Genomic DNA, 20,244 nt, shown 5'->3' on the forward strand with positions numbered 1-20,244 from the left:
CAAAAAAAAAATAAATAAATAAATAAATAATGAAAAATCAGACAAACACAAACAGAGCCTATGGTGACAAGATTTTTTGATCACATCTCCCTGCCTGCTCCATCTTCATCCATTCCCACTCTCACTGATACTTACGTACTTTTTAGATGTTCAGGCTCAGCTTCTTTAAAGTCATATGTGAAATATTTGCAGGTTAAACTGCATCTTTTGATGGCTTATCTAAATAACCACACTTATTGAATCAGTGTCACCCCTTGTACTTGGTTGAAATGTTTGCTGTCAAAAGAAGAGTCCTTCACACTGTGCATCTTTCTTGCCTATTTCTGAAATCTGAGAGGAGGCCCTAGAAAGAATTAATGCTTCCTTCTAGATTGGTGATAGCTTCTGTGCTTCATCATTAGTAGAGTTTTGAAATGTATAGTTTCCCTTGCCAGCACATCAATGTACTAAATTCAAGTTCCAACCAGGCATTTCCATGTTTGAAAAGAGCCACAGGGAATCCTGATACGCAAAGACAAAGGCTGCTTCTTGCTGGTCTGTAGCGTAAATCCAGACAGGTTATAATTTTGAATTTATTGATGCTAAAGTGAGAAAGAACACAACCAAGGACTAAACTTTTAATTCCTGTACCTGTAATGGCAGAAAATTATTACTCACATGATGTCAGATCTGTGGAGGTTTAAAAAGAAGACACAGTCCCCAAGAGAAGAACCATCGATGGTTATTTTGCTAATTTTTTTCCTAATTGTATTTTGAATAGGAAACAGTTTATGTTGTTATGATTTTGAGAAGAAAGTGAAGCAGTTCTAGAGTGAAATTTGAATAAATACTCTAATAATGAGCAGAGTATTGTCTGTGCATTTTCATTCAGTGAAGCAGGCTTAAATTGGAGACCAGCTGGCATCCATAGAGTTGCTAAAAATCACAGTATCCACATGGGTTAAGATTCTAAAAGCCAAACTAGTTTTTGTGTTTTGTATCTTACCTTGGGTTTCTGGAGATTATAAACATGAGAAAATAAGGAACATTAAATGGGAGTTTATTCTCTAACGATGGTTGCTATCTCTAATATACCCCATTACTGTACACCACGATATATACCATACATTAAATAATTCCATTCAGTTATTCGATTGCAGATTCCACACTGAATGGTAGAATTATATATTAATAGTAAAGTGACATTTGAGAAGCTCTTATAAAGCATAATGTAAGCTGTTAATGTTAAATATAACAAGGATTCATATACTTTAGTGAACAGCGGATGTCTGATGCAAATGAGAATCACATATTACTGAGTTTCATGGGCCGAGATGATTAGATCAAGGTTAACACAAATGACGCTAAGGAATGAAGTGAGGATGATGTAAATGATACAACAAATGGAGCCAAATTATTGGACATTTCTGGAGACACATGACATGTTAAGTATCATCATAGATTTTGTGAGGAATATTGCAAAGCTATAAATAAACCTAGGGCATAATCACTCTTAGATTTAGATATTATGGTGTATTCATCTTGTCAACTAGCCCTATATAGAACCTATTTACCCTGAGAGCTTTATTCTGGAGTATCAAATTGAATAGGAAATACTCTGAACTTAAACTCATGGGCCTGTATTTCTAAAAAACTCGCTGTGGAAATCTGACATCACGGAATGAAGAACCATCATGGACTTTGATATAGAACTTTAGAGAGTGCAAATATTTTTCTTTTTGGCCACATAATATGCTTCATGGGCCTCTGCAAGTTATTTAACATCTCTGGTGCTCTGAATTTTCTTCTGTAAACTGCTGTTAACAGCAATAATCTGTGTGATTTTAGAGGCCAAATTAAATAATGCTTCTAGGGTACTACTCAATAAACACATTCTCCTTTCCTCTTTTGAGTCATAGATTGTAGTAGACTAGGAAAATTAAGTATCTTCATAATTAATTGCAAAGTCAGTTTGTATGTCTCCACTAGAAGGGGTAGGTAATTAAAGGAGCCTATTTTTAGTGCTTGAGAAAAAAAAAGAAAGAGAGAGACTACCCAGTAAGCAGAAATTACATGGCTCAAGATCAATTTCCAACATGAAAGATAGCTACATTGCCTGTCATCCTGTGTTAGTGTACTGCAAGAGAAAACTAGACTGGAAAATTAGCAAGGTTGAAGGTGGAGAATAAGATGCACCACGGCTAAATGCACAGAGGCCCTGAGACACTACCTATCAGGGAATATTCTACTCTCTGGAAAGCTGTACCTTGAAATGTCTCTTTTTCTGATGGAAAACATTGACAATCGTAAGGAGGGGAAGGCATGAGAGAAAAGAGAGAATGAATACGTTGGAGTTTACTCAAAGAAAACTGAACTTCACCAGGAAAGGATCTCTTACTATTTTCTGAACTATTTATTTCTGTTGTTAAACTGAACAAATCAAAAAAATGCACATATATTAGTGCATGGATACATATTCATACAGCCATGCTGGGGAATCATTAACCTCTTTTATGATGTACTAAAAACCTATATAAAGATCTGCGAACTGTCTCTTTCCTTTGTCATTACTGTATGACGTGACTCAAAGTGTGGAACCTGGGTCTTCAGAGCTTTGATGCTGTGAGTTTAGCAGTTCAAGCCAGCAGAGGGCTCCCTGCTGTAACATGATTTTGTACCTGCAAAGTCCAGCAATTGCTGCTGAGTGGCAAAGGTAGGGTTTAATATTTGTTATGAGTTTAAGTGTTGGCTCTTGCTCTGTGCTGCCTTCACAAAGAGATAAGTGAAGCGAAGCCAAACCCACTTACGATGCTTCAGATACAATTCGTTAATTTTTCTATTATGCAAAATTGAATCTTGCCCAGCTATTTCCGACTAAAAAATAAATTTGCTTCAATTCTGTGTCATGAGTGTATGCCAACACCTGGAAGCTGATTATCCTAATAGTCCCATATTTTTCTCTATTCAATGCTTCAATAACATACTTATTAAATGAAGTTAACTAACAGATCTGTCTCTTGGACCCAATGGTGAATATAGGCAAGGCTCATTGAAGAACATAAATATTTTCATACTTATAATTTTTATTATTTAAATTATAACTTGAAATCTAAGAAATGCTGGAAGTAGAAAAGTAAAAAACATTTTTTTTCAACTCTTTCCAGTTTTCCTTCTTTGGACTTTATCCTGCTTAGCAGTGTCAGTTCCCTCCTGATGAAATACCAGGCAGATGTTTTACAATCCCAATATTAAAAAGTACACTTAACTCCTTGAGCAATATTATTTACAGAGTTTTATTAACATCATTGTGACAATTTTAAATAACACAGAATTATCTCATGCTCCTCAGTCTGCCAAAATAAATTGACCAAATATATGAGACCTACGTATCACAAACCTGTTGAACAAACAAGGTCTGACAAATGCCATTTATTTTCATTTCATTTCATTTCAGTGATGTCTTTTTCTGTAATGAAGTTCCTTAGCTTCTGTGGTGTGCAAAGGTACAAGTAGTGTTAAGCAGACAACCAGTGTAACACATTTTTATTGCTACAAATATTTATCTAGGCACAATTTTCTGGAACATCCAAAGAAATGTTGCCAAATCAATGCAAAGGCAATAGTCATTTTTTTTTTACTGTTTTTTTTTTAAAGTTTTCTTCCTCAATTTTCTTATTATCTTAAGTGCTACATGAACATAAAACATTTTTATATTTTGGATTCTTTGTTTTTCAACTATAGCAATAAGAGAAAGTGATTGCAACTGACTTTAATCATAATAAGTAACAAATATTAAAAACAAACAAGAGTAAAGAAGTATATTGACTTTTCATTAACAAATCATTCATCTAAACACTATGTATGATCATTTTGTTTCCTTACCCACCAGTAATACATTGTGCAAAAAATAATTAAAACAAGAGAAGTATATACACACTTAGTCTATTTCCAAGGACCCGAAGTAAGTTGTTTAATGCTTCTAACTCCCCAGAAAGCAATGCACGTGGAAAAGAGTATCTGAAGAAACAAAACATAAAGACAAAATACAAAAGTGAATTCATCTTTTTGTTCGAGTGCACTAAAAATATCTCCCTAAGGAAAATGAATATAAACATTTCAGGCGGTTACATTATGTAAATTTGATCTACAAGTTTATCATGGATAGAATTTAGACAATTAAACTTAAAACACGTAATATGAACAGACAAGTGAGAAGAAAAAGTTTTGCTTCTGTGGCTTTTTTCTGATATTCACAAATCCATTTAATTTCAGGGATGAGGCTACGTAAATTTGATATTCAGTAAAGTGGTGCTTTCTTCTGACATTTGGGGATACCACATGCTGTATGCACTATAGTCAATGGTCTCATTGCTTATATAGTTTAAGAAGCCTCTAGAAGAGTAGAATTAATAACATTATTAAAGAATCATTCCAGGGAATATGATCTAGTCTAATATGAATTTCACCCCATATGAATGAAATTCTACACACAGCTGTTGATTTACCTTTTCAGTCTTTTGATCTTATCAGGTGTAAAAATGTAACTGCAAAATTCTCTTTAAGGTTGAAGAGAACCTTAACTAACTCATATTAAGCAGCTTCAAGAGTGCATTGAGTTTGCTGGATCCAGGCTCTGGTCAACGATCTTTGCACCAGCAGTGTTTCCCTAAGCAAGTCCTTTCCTTGTTCTTACTCCACACTAATAATTAAGCTAGAGCATTGTTTTCCGCGCTCCATTAGGTGAGTGATCATAAGAATGATGATGAAGAGAGTGATGCCCATTTAGCCTGAGTTATTGGAGTAGATGTGTAAGAATTTCTCTTTTTCTTATTGTGCAAACTTCCTCTCCAAACTACTAATATTAAAATATGACCAGTTGTCTCTCCCTAGGAGGAAGATTACTATTCCTGGATGATTCATTAAAATATACAAAGAAACACATTTAAGTAATAACATGAAGGCATGAGACTATTCTGGGATGGGAGACTCTGGTGAAGCCAAATGCATGAACAGAAGCCAGCTATTAATCCACAGAAAATGCCCTGAATCATGTTGATTTAGCTATTAAAACCTGAATAAGGAAAAAACATCAACAACCACCAGAAAAAGAAACTCTTCCAAATATTGATGTTTAGACCTATGAATGGACTGTCCAGTTTCATGTGCCCCCCCGGATGTTTCTAAAGAATTATTATCCTTCATATTAACTAGTCTGATAGTTTTCTTCAAATTCACGCATTCCTTTCAGCCTATAACACCTACAATATGAAAAATAATACTAAAAATAAAATCAGCAGTTATATTGAAGCAGAAGTCAAGAATAATATTAACATTTTGGAATTGCCTCAGAAGTCAAATGCAATATATTTAAAAGCTGGTTTTGATTTTGTTTCTTTTGACTGTAATTCAAGAAAAATGACCTCATGGGATTTCTCCTGGTGGTACCAGGTAAAATAATACTATGATGGGGGTGGCGGGGGGTAACTGTGAAAGCTCCTAGGCTTGTGCAATGAATTGCATTTGTCTGTGAAGACAGGTTAATGCTGACAGAGGGGTAGCTAAGAAGACTAATGGACCGAGATGACAAAACCATAGCATCATAGTAAATAGATTTACTTAGATCCAGAATATTTAGCAAGCGATTTACAGGGACTCTGTATTGTGCAAGGTACCAAGATCTGAAATGTATTTGGCCATAGAAGTTTTTATTGTTTTTAAATCTGGTCTCTATGAAATGTCTTTGGCCTTAGAAGTTTTTATTGGTTTTAAATGTGGTCTCTACAGTCACATGGATTATTTCCGGGGGGGGGGGCAGGAAGGCTGAAAATTAATTCAGTGAAACCGCAAAATTTACATGTAAATTTTTCTGAGTAGGTCAAAATTCCCTGTTTTCCTATTCCCCGCTCCCGTAAACTATCTATGCTTTCATCTTGATTCCCAGTAATATTATAATTTTGACCTAAAAAGAGAGTGGAAAGATTATAATTCCAGTTTATGCCTCTGTTGTTAATCCACCACTTTACAACTAAATCCGGACAGATTTGAAACTCCTTCAAGTCCTCTTTCCTCTTTCCTTTCTAGCACACTCCCCTAACGAAATCACTAGGGTTTTCCTCTTTCCAACTCTCTAAAAATCTTTTCAATTCCTGCAAAAAGAGCAATGTTGTGGTTTGGCGTTTTTGTTCCTTTGTTTCAGGCTCCTGGGTATCTTACGATCCTTCCCCACAGATGCACAACTGATGAAGCACAGCCGTCAGAAGCCAATTACAATAAGAAGCGATGGAGCCCTTTGGTTAGGCCAGGCATGGTCCTAGGTGCCTTTGCTGGATTATACATGTTGTTTACTTCTTCCGACAAACCTAGGAGTATTGGTATTCAGTACGGTGATGAGACAATGGGAACTTAGAATGTATAAGGTTTTCCAAAAACTCACAAAACTACTCAATATCAGAGCTAGGATGAGGCTTGACCTTTATTTAGTGTCCCCTGAAAATCTGACTGCACAACATGGGAAGTCAGTTCAAAGACTATGAACATCCACAGTGAATTCATTTCCTTTTTTATAGTCATCGCCTGGATTTGCCTGGTTATTTTTTTGAGTCAGTAACTGCTAGGTTTCTGAGACCTTTTCACAATCAATATTTTAAACATAAAGGTTGAAGTTTTATATATAATGAAATCCAGATTGGCAAAGGATCGCAGGAATTAAATAAAATAAATATGTTCTTCTAAAAATATGTATGACCCTGAAATATTTGCTGATACATTAGAAACTATTTTACTGAAGAAAACTGATTTGCTTTCATATTTCTAAGCATACGTGTTTATATGTTATTTCTAACAGATTTAAATAGCCATTACATCTATAATTTTAAGTTAGCAAATGATTTAACATAGAGTCATTGTAACCACTTGAATATTGTTGTCATGCCATTTAAAATGTTTCCTTGTTCAACTGTTCTGTTGGCTTTTTCATGGAGGGCTTTATTTCAGGCCCCCGCTGATTAGATTAAGTGCATCTGTTTAGACGATAGCTCATTAACATACATTTCAATCTTGTTAAATGGAGACAGGCGAATTCCTTCTTAGGCTACTGAAAGAATATATGGAAACCCCTTTTTAAAATAATCTATAAATAAGATGTTTCCAGCTATATACAAACTCAATGTACACTTATTTTATCCTAGGTCTCAGCAAGTCCCATGATGTTAGCAGCTGTATTCAAAATATGAAACAGAGGAAGTGCATTCTTAGTGTCAAGCCCTCCATATGCTAACACGTCATTAGTGGGCCTTGTCTTCAGGCTATTTCCTTGACTTCCCAGGAACCTCAACTCTGATTCATGAACTTTGGCCTGTACAGATGCTCTCCACGTTTCCTCCATACCTTTCCCAAAAGTTCACCAATTGGCAGGTGGCTAATCTGAGTCATTAATCCATATTAAAGTGCCAATGGGAACTAAGGTATTATTCTGCTGCTACGCTCAAATACGTCTCTGTTTTTTTGTTTGTTTGTTTATTTTGCTTTGTTTTGTAAGATGGGGGGGTGGTCTCAAGCTGGACTCAAACTCTTAGCTTCATGAAATCCTCCTGCTTTGGCTTCCCAAGTAGTTGGGACTAATTGGCATGTGCCACTCCATTCATCTTTATTTCTGCACTTTATAAGAAGCCTTTTTGAGAATATCTCTAATAATGAGTAAACTAAGCATCAAATATAAAGGAGAGAGCATAGTATCAGAAGAGGTGTTTGTGTGCACGTGGCATATCCTCAAATTGCAAAGCTTCAAGTTACAAACAAACCCAGTATATTGGTCTTACATCAAGAGACATATCTATCTCTGCAGGCTTTAATCCATCTATTGTATTTATTAATAAATGACCTAATGTACAAAGAAAAGAAAATATCCTCTTGAGCAGTGGAGGGTTTCCAATTACAACCAGCTAGCAACATTTCACAGCCTTTCAGAGGTGACAAAATAAGAATTTTTAAATCACTTAAACTTTAGGTATAACTGAAAAGTAAAATTGAAGTTTTAACATACTTGAATAATTATTCCCAAGAGAAATAAATCTCTGAATGGCTAAAATTCATTTTGATTCTCCAGAATGGATTGATTGTCACAAATATTTTCTAGAAAATGGTCCTTGAGATACACATATCTCATTTAATATTATACCTATCAGCAGCAGCACAGTAATGATGCATCTGTAGATCCTTGAATCACTAGTAAGTTGAATCAACATATAAAACAAGCTAAGTCCCTCTGTGGACAAGTCATCTTACTTACTCTACCTTGCCAAGGAAGGAATTTGAGTTATTTTAAATATAATAAATATATTGAGTATTTTTGTGATGATTTCAGATTTAATAACTTTATAAAATATTGAAAAATTATTACCATTTAGTCAATTGTGTATGTTTTTGGCCAAATTTAAGTTTCTATACTGATTTCCAAAAATTTCCCCCCAAATCATATACTAGCCCTAAGTAGAAGAATATATTGTCACCTAAAACTTATTTCTCTGACATCAATGAATTTTATGGAATACCAGTTATTATATGAAAGGATCTAATACACTTTTTAACATAGTATTTCACTTTTGTAGAGATGATCATTGTCTGCTATATAGATAAGGACCCAAATAGAGATCAAACTTGACTTGCTACAAGATATCTCTATTTGCCATTAATGCAAAAGGACAAATAAGCACAAACAGATCTGGAGTAGAAATTAGAGCCAAATGTACTGAAAGTCATTCTGAAATGAGAAACAGCTAAAAGATATAGACAATGATAGATTTTTTTTCTAGAATTTTACAAGAACTCAAGTTCAATGAATAATAAAATAAATCAAGAATTATTGATTTTATTTCTAGTATAACCTATATATAACCAAAAGAGTTAGCCATATGCAGAAAAAGACAAATGAAAATCCTAGAGAAATAATTTCCAGACAGTGCACTTAATACTTGGAATTTTTATTTATTTTTTTATTTTTGTATTTATTTCAACACTTTGGTCAGGAGAGAATATAACCCAGCCTATGTTTACTATGAGGTCTTGTAAGGATTTATCACTATTTAAATTTTGAATCAAACAATGTTTTTTATATTTGTTCATAAATATATTTCAAAGTTCTTAACTGAGGAAAAAGCAATACAAAACGATATTTCATGTGAAGGTCTGTCTGATAACAATGCCTTCTTTGGAAAGAATAAATATTTTCTTGATCATTAAATACTACTGATACTGATTTTTAAATCAGTTACTAAGTATTTAACAATCAAATTTTTAAAAAATAAACACAAACATTAGAACAAAGTTTTAGCAGTTGAAGCTGAACTCTGTAAACTGGAGTATGAGATATTCTACTATTTAATGGAGGCAAAGAACACTTAGAATAACAAAAAATGCCTGCTTAATTTACATGACAAATGCAGAATCTATCATGTCAACTATTTCTTTAGTTCCGCAATGTTAAATATCTCTTCACTTCTAAAAGTCTAAACTGCCTAAGAGAGTGTGCCACCCTTTCAATAGTACTTCTGAAGACCACCCTGTTGTTCATCCAGACCACACTTCAGCCCTCATGATAACATTTGAAAACAACAAATATTAGTAATAAGAGTAGAGATTATTTGGAGGTCTCCAAAACCCACCTACTATTCAGTGCATATATTTAAAGACATTTGGCATGAATTAGCTACTGTGCATGCAACCCCATCTGGTCGAAATTGTGCAAACCATAATTAACATAAAGTGAAAATAGACGCTACACTTCTCTAAAGCATCTGCGAATCTTTCATCTTTGAATTGGAAGTAATGAATAAAGTGATTTTATAGGTAGATGGCTTTAAAATATTTCAGTATTACCAAACCTTGTTACAAGAGTATGGTAATCTGAGAATGAGGACTTAAAATTTACCTTTCATTAACTACTAGATTCTTGCCTTTCCTCATTAACAGTGCAGTATCTTTTACTAACGTCATTTTCTTGAGAAATTTCTAAATATTTTGATAGACATACTCTTGATATCCAGGACTCATTCTTAATTTTTTTTCTTTTATAGTTTGAAGTTTGTAAAAAAAAAAAAAAAAGAAGGTATAAAGAAATGCTCAATTTACCATAACTAACAAACACATAGAGAACAAATTGATAACCAAGGTTCATAAGACATGGTTTTTATATTCATCGTGTGGCCATATGATGTACCTTATTAAAATTCAAGTTCTTAATCACTGAAGTTCTTCATGTTATAGAAGAGTGAGACTTTTTAGAGATTTTTCTTCAACTACAGAAGAGAAATAATCAAGATACAGGCAGAGAGAGTTGCAACAAAGTCAAACTAACAAAGGGCCAATTGGCATCTGCAAGAAGAAATGTTAGGGTTGAGAAAATATATTTGTAGAAGTATATTTCATAGAAAATCTCTTTTTACACTAACATTGTTTCTCTTATACTTACCATGGAGCCTCACATCCTTTACTTTTTACAGTAGTTATAAGAAAATTAAGAGGAAACAAACCAGGGCAGTGGAACCCTTCTAAAGATGGTCTATTATAGTTTTTAAAAGTTAGAAATAAGAGTTGATGAATAAAAAAGCACTTGAACATTGCCTAGTTCATCTCTGGGCTGAGTTTTTTTTCTTTTTTTAATTAATGATGGACTAAATCATTCAAAATAACCTGTGCCTTAATAATTATGACATAACTATTTTTGTGAAGTATAAGATAGTTCAGTGAATTGAGAATTTTGTTAATTAAATTCTATTTTGTACTTTCATCTTTCTGCAAATAAGCTCTTGCTACAACCAGATATAAAGTTTCCTTTAATTTTCCTGCATATGCCCACCATCAGCATGGAATTGGTTGCCTCTTATCTGGTAGGTTTTGAAATTGAAGATTTTTGAATAAAATGTTGTTGGAATAATGATGTTAGCCCTTACGTGCCCTAACAGAACTCTCTCTGATGATGATAAACACGACGTTAAATCTACAGCTCAAAGTACTTCCCTTTTATATACTGTACCTCCAAAATTCAAAGTCTAATACCTTTTATTTCTGACTATTCAAATTAAATGACTTTTAAACCAGATCTCTGTTTCAGCAAAAATTATCAAGAAAATCATTCAGTCCTAATCTATGAAAGACCACTTTTATGCTAAATGAGTGGCAGTGGCCACTCCCTCCCGAATCCTATCCCAACGGGACACTGAGTTTCAGTGTATCTCAACAAGCAAAAGCATCTGGCATCTCTCTGATGTAAATAAAGAGTCTAAGACGTGTCACATGCGGAAAAAAAAAAAAAAAAAAGAACACTTGATGTCTGAAAACTTCAGTGTGAAAGAGCATGTGTTTACAAACACAGAATACCACCCAACGCTGCTTATCCAGGATTTTTAGTGTGCCGTTAAAATTCCTTGTGTCTGTCTACTATCTAGGAAACAAAGACGTCCTTAAAACAGAGTTCATTGTTAGGAGAAAAAAATGCCATGTTTACAGAAATAAAGATGATGTCTGGTTTTAAAAATAGGACAGTCTATCTTGGAAAGATATGTTTTGAAAAGATCCTTTTGTATTGTTTTTATTTGTGTCAAAGTCATGATTAGAGCCCCAGTAAGTGAGATCCTCCCAAAGTAGACGAATAGAAGGCCAACAGCCCACATATGGCTTGCAGCTTGGGGGATTTCTCTCAGTGTTCAGCCAGAGATGGGACTGCCCAAATGGTCTTTTGCCTAAGTCCTGTGTCGTAAACTGCTAGGCCAGCCATGCCAGAAATGGACCCAAGGGTATACAGAGCCTTGGCTGATGGGAAACAATGACGGCTTCCTAAGGAAGCCACAGCTGCCTTTTTGAGAGACACCCCAGATGCCTTAATTTTCCGTCCGTTACTTTCCAATGTTGACTACCTGTTCTGGCAACATTTCCAACAAAGGCAGAGGCGGGCAACAGGCACCCAGCTGTTTTCAATAAGCCTTGGCAACACAGGTACTGATTACATAAACACTGCAAACAGTCAAAGTGCATATTTTCTAGCTTTCAAGCTATAAAAAAGGTGTGAGCCTGTACCAACACCCCACATCTCTTCTACTCCAAACTAATCAATGATGATGATGATGATGATGACTTTAATTATGAAAGGAAAGAATATTAAAGAAAGCCTGATATCAAGAACCGCTGGGGAGGTGTTCAACTTATTCCGACCATTGGAAAGATGTTACATCTTGACATTTCAGGGGTGAGAAGATTTTTCTCTTCATAAAATAGTAAAATCAAAATGTGCCCTTAAATTAATTGATTTCTCCTTTACCCACAACCCAGGCAAAAAACAATCAGATGTCGCATTTCCCACTTACATTATTATAACATAGTTTTCTTTTCATTTACATATATTCAAAAATATAATTTAAAAATCTTAATATGTATTAAAAAGTCCAGGTAAATATATTAATAAAATGACACACAAGGTCCCCTGTGTATATTAATTTTAAGTCCAAAAACCTGGTTAAAATGTTGATTTACACATCAATTAAGGTGGATTTTTTCCACCTTTAAAAAAATGTGTCCACTGTTTATATCTGATATTTGAGAAATGAAATTTTAAATAACTCAGTCATTCATAGAGGCCACAAATGAAGAGTATTTAAAAAATATTTTTGTATTGTATAGAATAGAGTAAAAATTTGTTTAAATGCTGTAAGAAATGAATTGCAGCATCAATAATCTATGTTACCAGGTGACTACTCAATTTCTCATATAACAAGGCAATGCTGGTATCACAAATAACATAATTATATTTAATTTTATAACTTAAAATTCTCATTTGTCTTTACCTAAATAATTCACAAAAATATCTTTGTGTAGGCCAATTCTCCTTAATATAGCTACTGTTTTTGTGATCCTTTGCTTTCCTCTAAGATTTTAGAATATATATATCTGTGTGTGTGATATATACACACAAAGGAGTGTGGAATATATTATTTGATCCATGTTTTAAATTAGACTTTTTCAAATAACAAATACTAATGACTAAAAGCAGCTAGGAAATATTTTTCAAGTTGTTTTAGAAAAATGGTTCTGAATAAAGTAATCAACTGCTAATTCAAAAACAAAGCTATTACAGGAAATCAAAACATCATTGACAACAGACAAAAAATGATAGGTAAATATTGCAATTACTGCTGCTTGGGATATAAAATAACTAGTAAAACCACATAAATTCCAGAAAATTAATGAGAATGTTAGATTTTCCCAATTCATGAAAAATTATTTCACCTTGGAAGATCACTCAAATTCTAAGTTTTTGCCTCTATAAAAAAAGGCATAATACTTTTCCTGTTTTTTTAGGATTATAGTGAATATTAACTTTTTGAAATTGTATAATACTATAAAGATATAGCATGCACTATTAAAGTGCGCTACTATTGCCCAAGACTCAATAAATTGTTAAGTGAAAACAGAGTGACTGATGAGATATGAATTATTAGTAACATTTGCAAAATGAGTCAGCTTTTTATCATTCGTGGTCAAAGGTCAAAATGATGCCTTTAAAGCTGTGGATATATAAAAATTGCTGGAAAAATATGATTCTCCTAAAAAGTAGGGTAAGATTTTAGTAACTAACTACAATTACAGATGCATCTTTGTTTGGAGTGTTCCATTGTGTCCTTGTCTTTTAATAGTAGGAAACTAAATATTTTTGCTGAGTTTTTATGCCAGTCTTTTGAAATATATTAGTGTCCTAAAATCATTTTTATTTTAATTCATTAATTATGTCGCAAAAAGCATGAAATAAAACATCATCTCTAAATATTCTCCCACACACTCTTATTCCCAAACTGCTGTTTTGCTCTCTCATACTACATGAATTTCCCTTTCATAAATTAAAACATGGTCACCCAATAATTATTTTTATACAGATCTTTGTCCGGGAGGAGCCTAAGTAACATAATGAGAATGCAGAGGTTGCCAAAATTATGGATGTACATTTGAAGAAAGAACAAAACTGTATTACATGTGTCATGCTCAAATCACATTTGACTTCTGCAATCATAATAGCGTCTCAGTGTGGCTTGTATTTATTTTTTGTTATTGGTATACATTGAGTATTACAATGTTTATGCAGTTTCTTCCCTTGAAACGTGGACTAGGTGCTGGCGTTGGTGCACAGCTTCCCAAGGGGAGTACTTCAAAGGCGACTGTAATGATATTCAGCCATGAGGCATGTAGCACTTTTTCTCAGATGAGCTGGCAAACTTAATTATTCAAGTCACAACTGACAACATAGTAAACTTTCAAGGTCTTTTAAAATAAATACTTGGATTATTTTATTCATTCCCTGTTAATTTAGTGTGAGGCGCCTTAAGAATAAGAAGAGCATAGTATCTACTTAAAAGGTGAATGGTTGCACTAAAACGTGATATTGCCTCAGTCTTTATTAAGTTGTATTTATTCACAAATATTTTTCTAACTCTTGTTTTATGCTCGGCACTTCACTGCTGACTGAGAACTGACTGGGGAGTAATACAGTCCTGGAATTCATAGCCCTTAGAAAAACGTAAGTTTTCAGGAACTTATCTATTAGATTTGTAAGTAGCTTATTTCAAAGTCTTCAGGTAGAATCATCTTCAGGATGTTGTCATTCATATTTAAAAAAATGCTTTATTTCAATGAGATCAGTCCAGGGCTATATTATGTGCTTTACTGATGTAACTCACTTGTAAAATTAATCCTATCCACTACAACTACCGTACAGGATTTTTACATAAGCAAGTGATAAATCGTCTTCACCCAGCAGGTAGAGCATTCCTTAAAGTAATTAGGATTCAGAGCTTCTAGTTGCATTTTTTGGATACAAAAGAAGTGGACTGGAATCACATTTCCACCTTGGGCAAGTGATTTTATCTTGCTCTCCCTCAGTATCTTCTTCTGAAAAAACAGACACAATCTTATAAGGTTGTTGGAATGGTTAATTAAAATAATGTATCCAAAAATTTATCCCAGGGTTTCCTATATGCAAGCATTCAACAAATTTCAATAGTTTTCTGTGCTATTTTCTTACATTGCTATTGATACTAGGTCTGCCTTTACAGCAGTGCTTCCTTAATGTTGTTTTAAAAATATGTCAAAGCTGTTCTTCCTTCTATTATGGTTAACATTTCTTTTATCAATTGTTACCCGTGTGAGATGTATGTTCAAACAAACCTCTTTTTTTAGGATATGATAAAATATGTATAAATAGAAATTCTAATGGTTACTATTTTTAATCCCAGTGGGTACTCTCCATCATTACCTTTGAAAATCACAGTCATACGTATAAAAAAAATCCTTAAAATTCCAAAGTTTGGTCCCTGATATAAACCACTGGCTGAGAGCCATAAAACCAGGATTCTCATCCTTCCTGTCACAAATGGCTGAATCGTTTTATTTTCTCAAGATGCCACTTTCCTTGTCTGTTCAACACAATATTAAAATAATAGAAAGTTTCCAGGATAGCCTCCAGAAATAATTAAATTCATAATAAAAAGAACCCACCAGAAACATTTCTTCACCTTGCTCTAATCACTCGTACAATAATGTGTTTGAACAGAAGACGTGACATGGAAAATATCTTTTAAAAAAGCATCATCCACATATGTAGAGCACTTGTAGACAGGGACAAAAGGCGCTGGCCACAGGCACCAAGGCTGGTGGGTTCAAGCCTGGCCTGGCCTGCTAAACTACAGTGACAACTGCAACAAAGAAAAAAAAAAGCCGGTATTGTGGCGGGCACTTGTAGTCCCAGCTACTTGGGAGGCTGACACAAGGGTAACACGTAAGTCCAAGAGTCTAAGGTTGCTGTGAGCTGTGATACCACAGCACTCTACCAAGGGTGACATAATGAGACTCTCTCAAAAAAAAAAAAAAAAAAAAGAGAAGAGAGAGAAAGAAAAAGTAGATTTTTAAATCATTATTGACTAGAAATCTAGATCCCAAATTTTCTCCTTGGAGATAAGTTTACTTCCTTGAACTCTGCAGCCTGGTATTTTACAAAGTGAGGATACATGAGGTTCATCTTTGGAAAACAGCTTACTAGATATTTCTGAAAAGATGGCAGGTAATATCTCATCAGCTGCAGTGATTCTTCAAAAACCACTGAAATGTAAACAATGACTATTTTGATGGTCACTGGTAAATGATTGATGGTTTTCAAGATGATAGAAATTTCACAGGTAAAATATTTTGCTTGTTTTTGTTTATAGTTAAAAAAATAAAGTTTGGCCATTAATGTGTTGTCTAAATGAAAACTTTAAAATGCTTAGTTTTTACCTAGTTCACAATTCATGTTTTGTTTAATTCCCTCCCCGAGGAAGGGAAAAGCAGAGAGAGAGGCAGAGGGAAAGAGAAAAGAGAGCGACAGAGAGAAAGTGACTTACTGGGATCCTTAAAAGTAATTACAATGTTATAAGAAATCTATAAAAACATTCTGTGGGAAACTTGTAACCAATGTAAAGTACGGAATAAGTGAAAAATTATACTTTAGGACATACGAGTTTTTAGAAAGCCTACTCGTAGCTGCAAATGTGTTTATAATTATGTCAAAAGGTATATTTTATGGATTCTGGGGAAATGTGTTAATAATTCTCATGAATGAGTAAGGGCAAGAGGAGCCACCTTGGTTAGCTTCTGAAATAAGCACATGAAACAGGAGTTGGTTCCGAGTTAAAATTATCCCACAAAATCCCTGAAATAATTCCTGTAATATGATAGACATGATTTTGTATATGCAAATACTTTATAGTAATTCTTTCACACACTCAAGTTTGAGGACGACTGTGTAAGCCTGAAGACAATAACCAAAGGGAAGTCTGGATGGAGATGCCTCACCACACAAGTCAACCAACCCTGCCCTTACCTAAGTGGCAAATGAACAGGGAAAAAACAATGGATCGTGAGCGCCACCATTTTTCTGCTTACCTGTAGAGTTTACTCCTCTTTACGTTTCATGTTGAGCATTTATTCTTTGAATACTTGTTTAACACATGTGGCTCCTTCTGTGAGCAGCTAACAAGATAATGGAATCCATTTTGGAGTTAGCAATAAGTTCCAAACCCTGAGAGTAGCTTCTGTGCACAAATGATGTCTCTCTTCTTTATTTTAATATACAAAATAGTTGGCTTCTTTGACATGAAAAGCTTGTTTCAAAATGATGCTTTAACAGCCTATAGCTTTTTGTGTCTCTTGCTATTTCAAGCTCATATTTTTGACAGCACTGAACCTCTAACAGCCTATTCAGGCAGCAGTTTGATATCAAATGAAAACATTCAAGATAAATTCCATCACAACAAATGTGATCTATCAATACTTCCTGTTATTAAGTAGAGTCAGCTAATTTTATATTTGAATCCTACCCTTTTCTTTCCCCCATTATGATCATCTGCAAGAAAAAAACAGTCCACTGCAGAGCATTGACTGCAAGGATTCCCGTATCATAGAAGCAAGACTCGTGGGGGGAAACTTTAGAGAATCTTGAAATGGGAACACTGTTGTGACCCTCAACAATTTCACAAGGAGGAATATTGACTACATGGAATTATCACTGACTGAATTTCTCTGCGCTCTCTTATAAAAAAAGCACATATATTCAGAAATGTTATTTCTCTCTCTCTTACTTTCTTTTTCATTTTCTCTCTCTCTCTTTCTTTGCCATGGTGAAGTTAGTTACAAGTTCCCATGAGACCTGAAGACTCAACACAGCTTGGATAGTAGGCTGGAATTCTCCCACATGAGTGTGGTGGCCGGGTCAGTCAGAACGATATTAGTACATTTAATTTTCAAAACATACAGTGGAACAGATGTGTTTTATAGGAACCGCAAAATGAAATTCAGAAATCCGGGGTCTGGGTAATGTTTTAAAACTATATGGTTAGAGATCACTGTATGAAACTAATTCCTGCTGATAATCATAACTTGTCTCAGTGAATACTAGTTTATAATATGTGCGTGTAGCACTGTGGAGAATATCAAAGGTACCAAGATTTGAAATAGTGCAGCAGGAGCTCCAGAACTTTATGTAAATTAACCCCACAACATGGAACACATTAAATTGAGGGTTTTAGGAATTTGGAACTCAGAATGCCTAGGATGTGGGTTTAATTGAGAGGCAGTCTTATGACAATCAGTTTTTCTCTTGAGACAGAATATTTTAAGGTCCATGCAAACATATAATTGAGCATTGACATATTACATCACAGTGATACATTTTGAATAACCCATATCTGCTTCAAAATATTTATTTCACTGAAATATCACTGGTTATTCAAGGATTCTTCCTTTAGAGTCAAGCTATCTGAGTAAATGCACAGTACACTGAGGTGAGCCAGTCACTCTGCGATGGGGCCAGGCCTCAAACGCTCACACATACACAAAGCACTTCTGGAAAAAATGTTTCTGGGTTTTCAGCATAAATCAGGGTCAACACATAATACAATCATTCTCTAGTGCATTTAAAAGCTGGAAAACAGTCTAACCAGGACTGTGATGTTTCCAGCAAACCTTCAGGCCAAACAGCAATCAGAGAGAGAACTCATGGCTTTGTGATCAAACCCCATCTCTGTTCTAGTCCACAAAGAGGGTTCCTGTTCTCCTGAGGAAATGTTGAGGGGGCGTTAGGAAACTGTACTTTCTCCACTGCTATGATTTTAAAAGATTTCTTTTTTTCTTTTTCTTTCTTTTCTTTCTCTCTCTTCTTTTTTCATTTCTTTCTTTCGCTTTTCTTTTCTTTTTTCTTTCTTTCTTTCTTTCCTCTCCCCTCTTCTTTGCTGCTTCTCTTCCTCCCTCCCTGCCTTCCTGCCTTTTTTCTTTCCTTCCTTTTTTCCTTTTTGTAAACTGTAGACATAATTGAACATAGCTGTGAGTAACACTGAATTCCATGAACTTTGATTTTCACATAAAAACAATTAACATAAGATAGTTTTATGCACAAGAAGTGAGGTAAGTCTTTTGATTGGAATTCTGTATGCATCACTAATCAATAATGGTATTAATAATGATATTAATAAGATTAACAAATCATGATCAAAATTATAAAGGTATCACAAAAATTCTGTATAACAAAAATTCTTATTGATCAAGTTGCATGTTAAATGCAAGTATATGTCAATTAAAATCAAGTATTTTTTATTTGTAAATTTATAAATAAAGTATGTGAAGTATAAAAGTAAAAGTTGCTTATTGCATGGCAGAGCTAGAAGCTGTAGATTCAACAGATCAACACATGTCAATTGAGAACACGTTATATTTCTAGATTATGTGATAGAACCAAAGTGACAAGTTTATATACATAAATTATACATCTATATAATTTATACCTATGTATATATACGTACATATGTGTGTGTATGTGTAAATATAGGACTGCTTAGCTCAAAAGCAGCCACCCAGGCACTTTAGTTTGAAGGGAAAATGAAAGCATCTTCGCAGTAGGATTGTTACCAGGCCTCAATTATACTCCAAGAAAATCTGAGTCAGACAAAGAAAGATCAGTGCAATATGCAATTGGGAGAACATTGGTGAAGCAGGTGAACATTGACTTATTTATAATAAATTGAATGATATAAGTAATAATAACTAGTTGCAAGCTAAAAATAGAAAATAATGCAGGAGGTAGAGAATATATATATTCCAATTCCTTTGTGAATCCAAAGGGATTAGGCATTCCTATAAAGTACACTATTGTACAAATATAAAACTCTCATGTACTGCAAATACACCAAAATGCTGAATAACTGCACCCTTTGATAACCTAACATACAGTTTGTCTCAAAACAAAGAAAGGATATACCAGTTTCTAGAGCAAAAGAGCTGGTGAGTGAGGGAGTCCAAAACTGGGGCTGAAGTTATGATGCTCCACTTGAGCCATGAAATGTGGTCTCAAATCTGGGAGAGTTCACTAGCTGGAAATGATAATTTTATAAATGAAGTTAAATTCGTACAAAGGTGTAGTAGAAAAACAATGATTGGCTCAAAGCAAAGGCAAAGAAGTTTGCAGTTGACCTCATGCTACAGATGGGAGAATTTTGTGAGAAACTGAAAAAGTCAAATTTTCCCACAAGTGGGCATTGTTCAGATACCCAAAGCAGAAAAATTAACATGAAATGAGGTCTGTCACATGAAATTACTAGGCTTCAAAAGAAATAAATTTAAGCACTACAAAGATGGGTTCCTATCCCCGAGCAGGAGAAATCTGGAGACCTGACAATCCAAACTGATAATTTAAATGCATGA

The 20,244-nt window shown here is 34.2% G+C and overlaps 1 protein-coding gene across 1 annotated transcript in view; it reads right to left on the minus strand.

Moving 5' to 3' along the window:
- Positions 1-3,253: 3,253 nt before the first annotated feature.
- Positions 3,254-20,244, minus strand: part of AGMO (alkylglycerol monooxygenase) — a 315,086-nt gene continuing 298,095 nt past the window's right edge. The window contains exon 13 of the mRNA XM_023518881.1: positions 3,254-3,996. Within this exon, the coding sequence (XP_023374649.1) occupies positions 3,922-3,996 (75 nt within the window). The 3' untranslated portion in view covers positions 3,254-3,921. The remainder of the gene's footprint in view (positions 3,997-20,244) is intronic.

The sequence above is a fragment of the Otolemur garnettii genome, unplaced genomic scaffold, assembly GCF_000181295.1.
Source record: "Otolemur garnettii isolate 467f Iridium unplaced genomic scaffold, OtoGar3 scaffold00005, whole genome shotgun sequence".
In the NCBI taxonomy this organism is placed as follows: domain Eukaryota; kingdom Metazoa; phylum Chordata; class Mammalia; order Primates; family Galagidae; genus Otolemur; species Otolemur garnettii.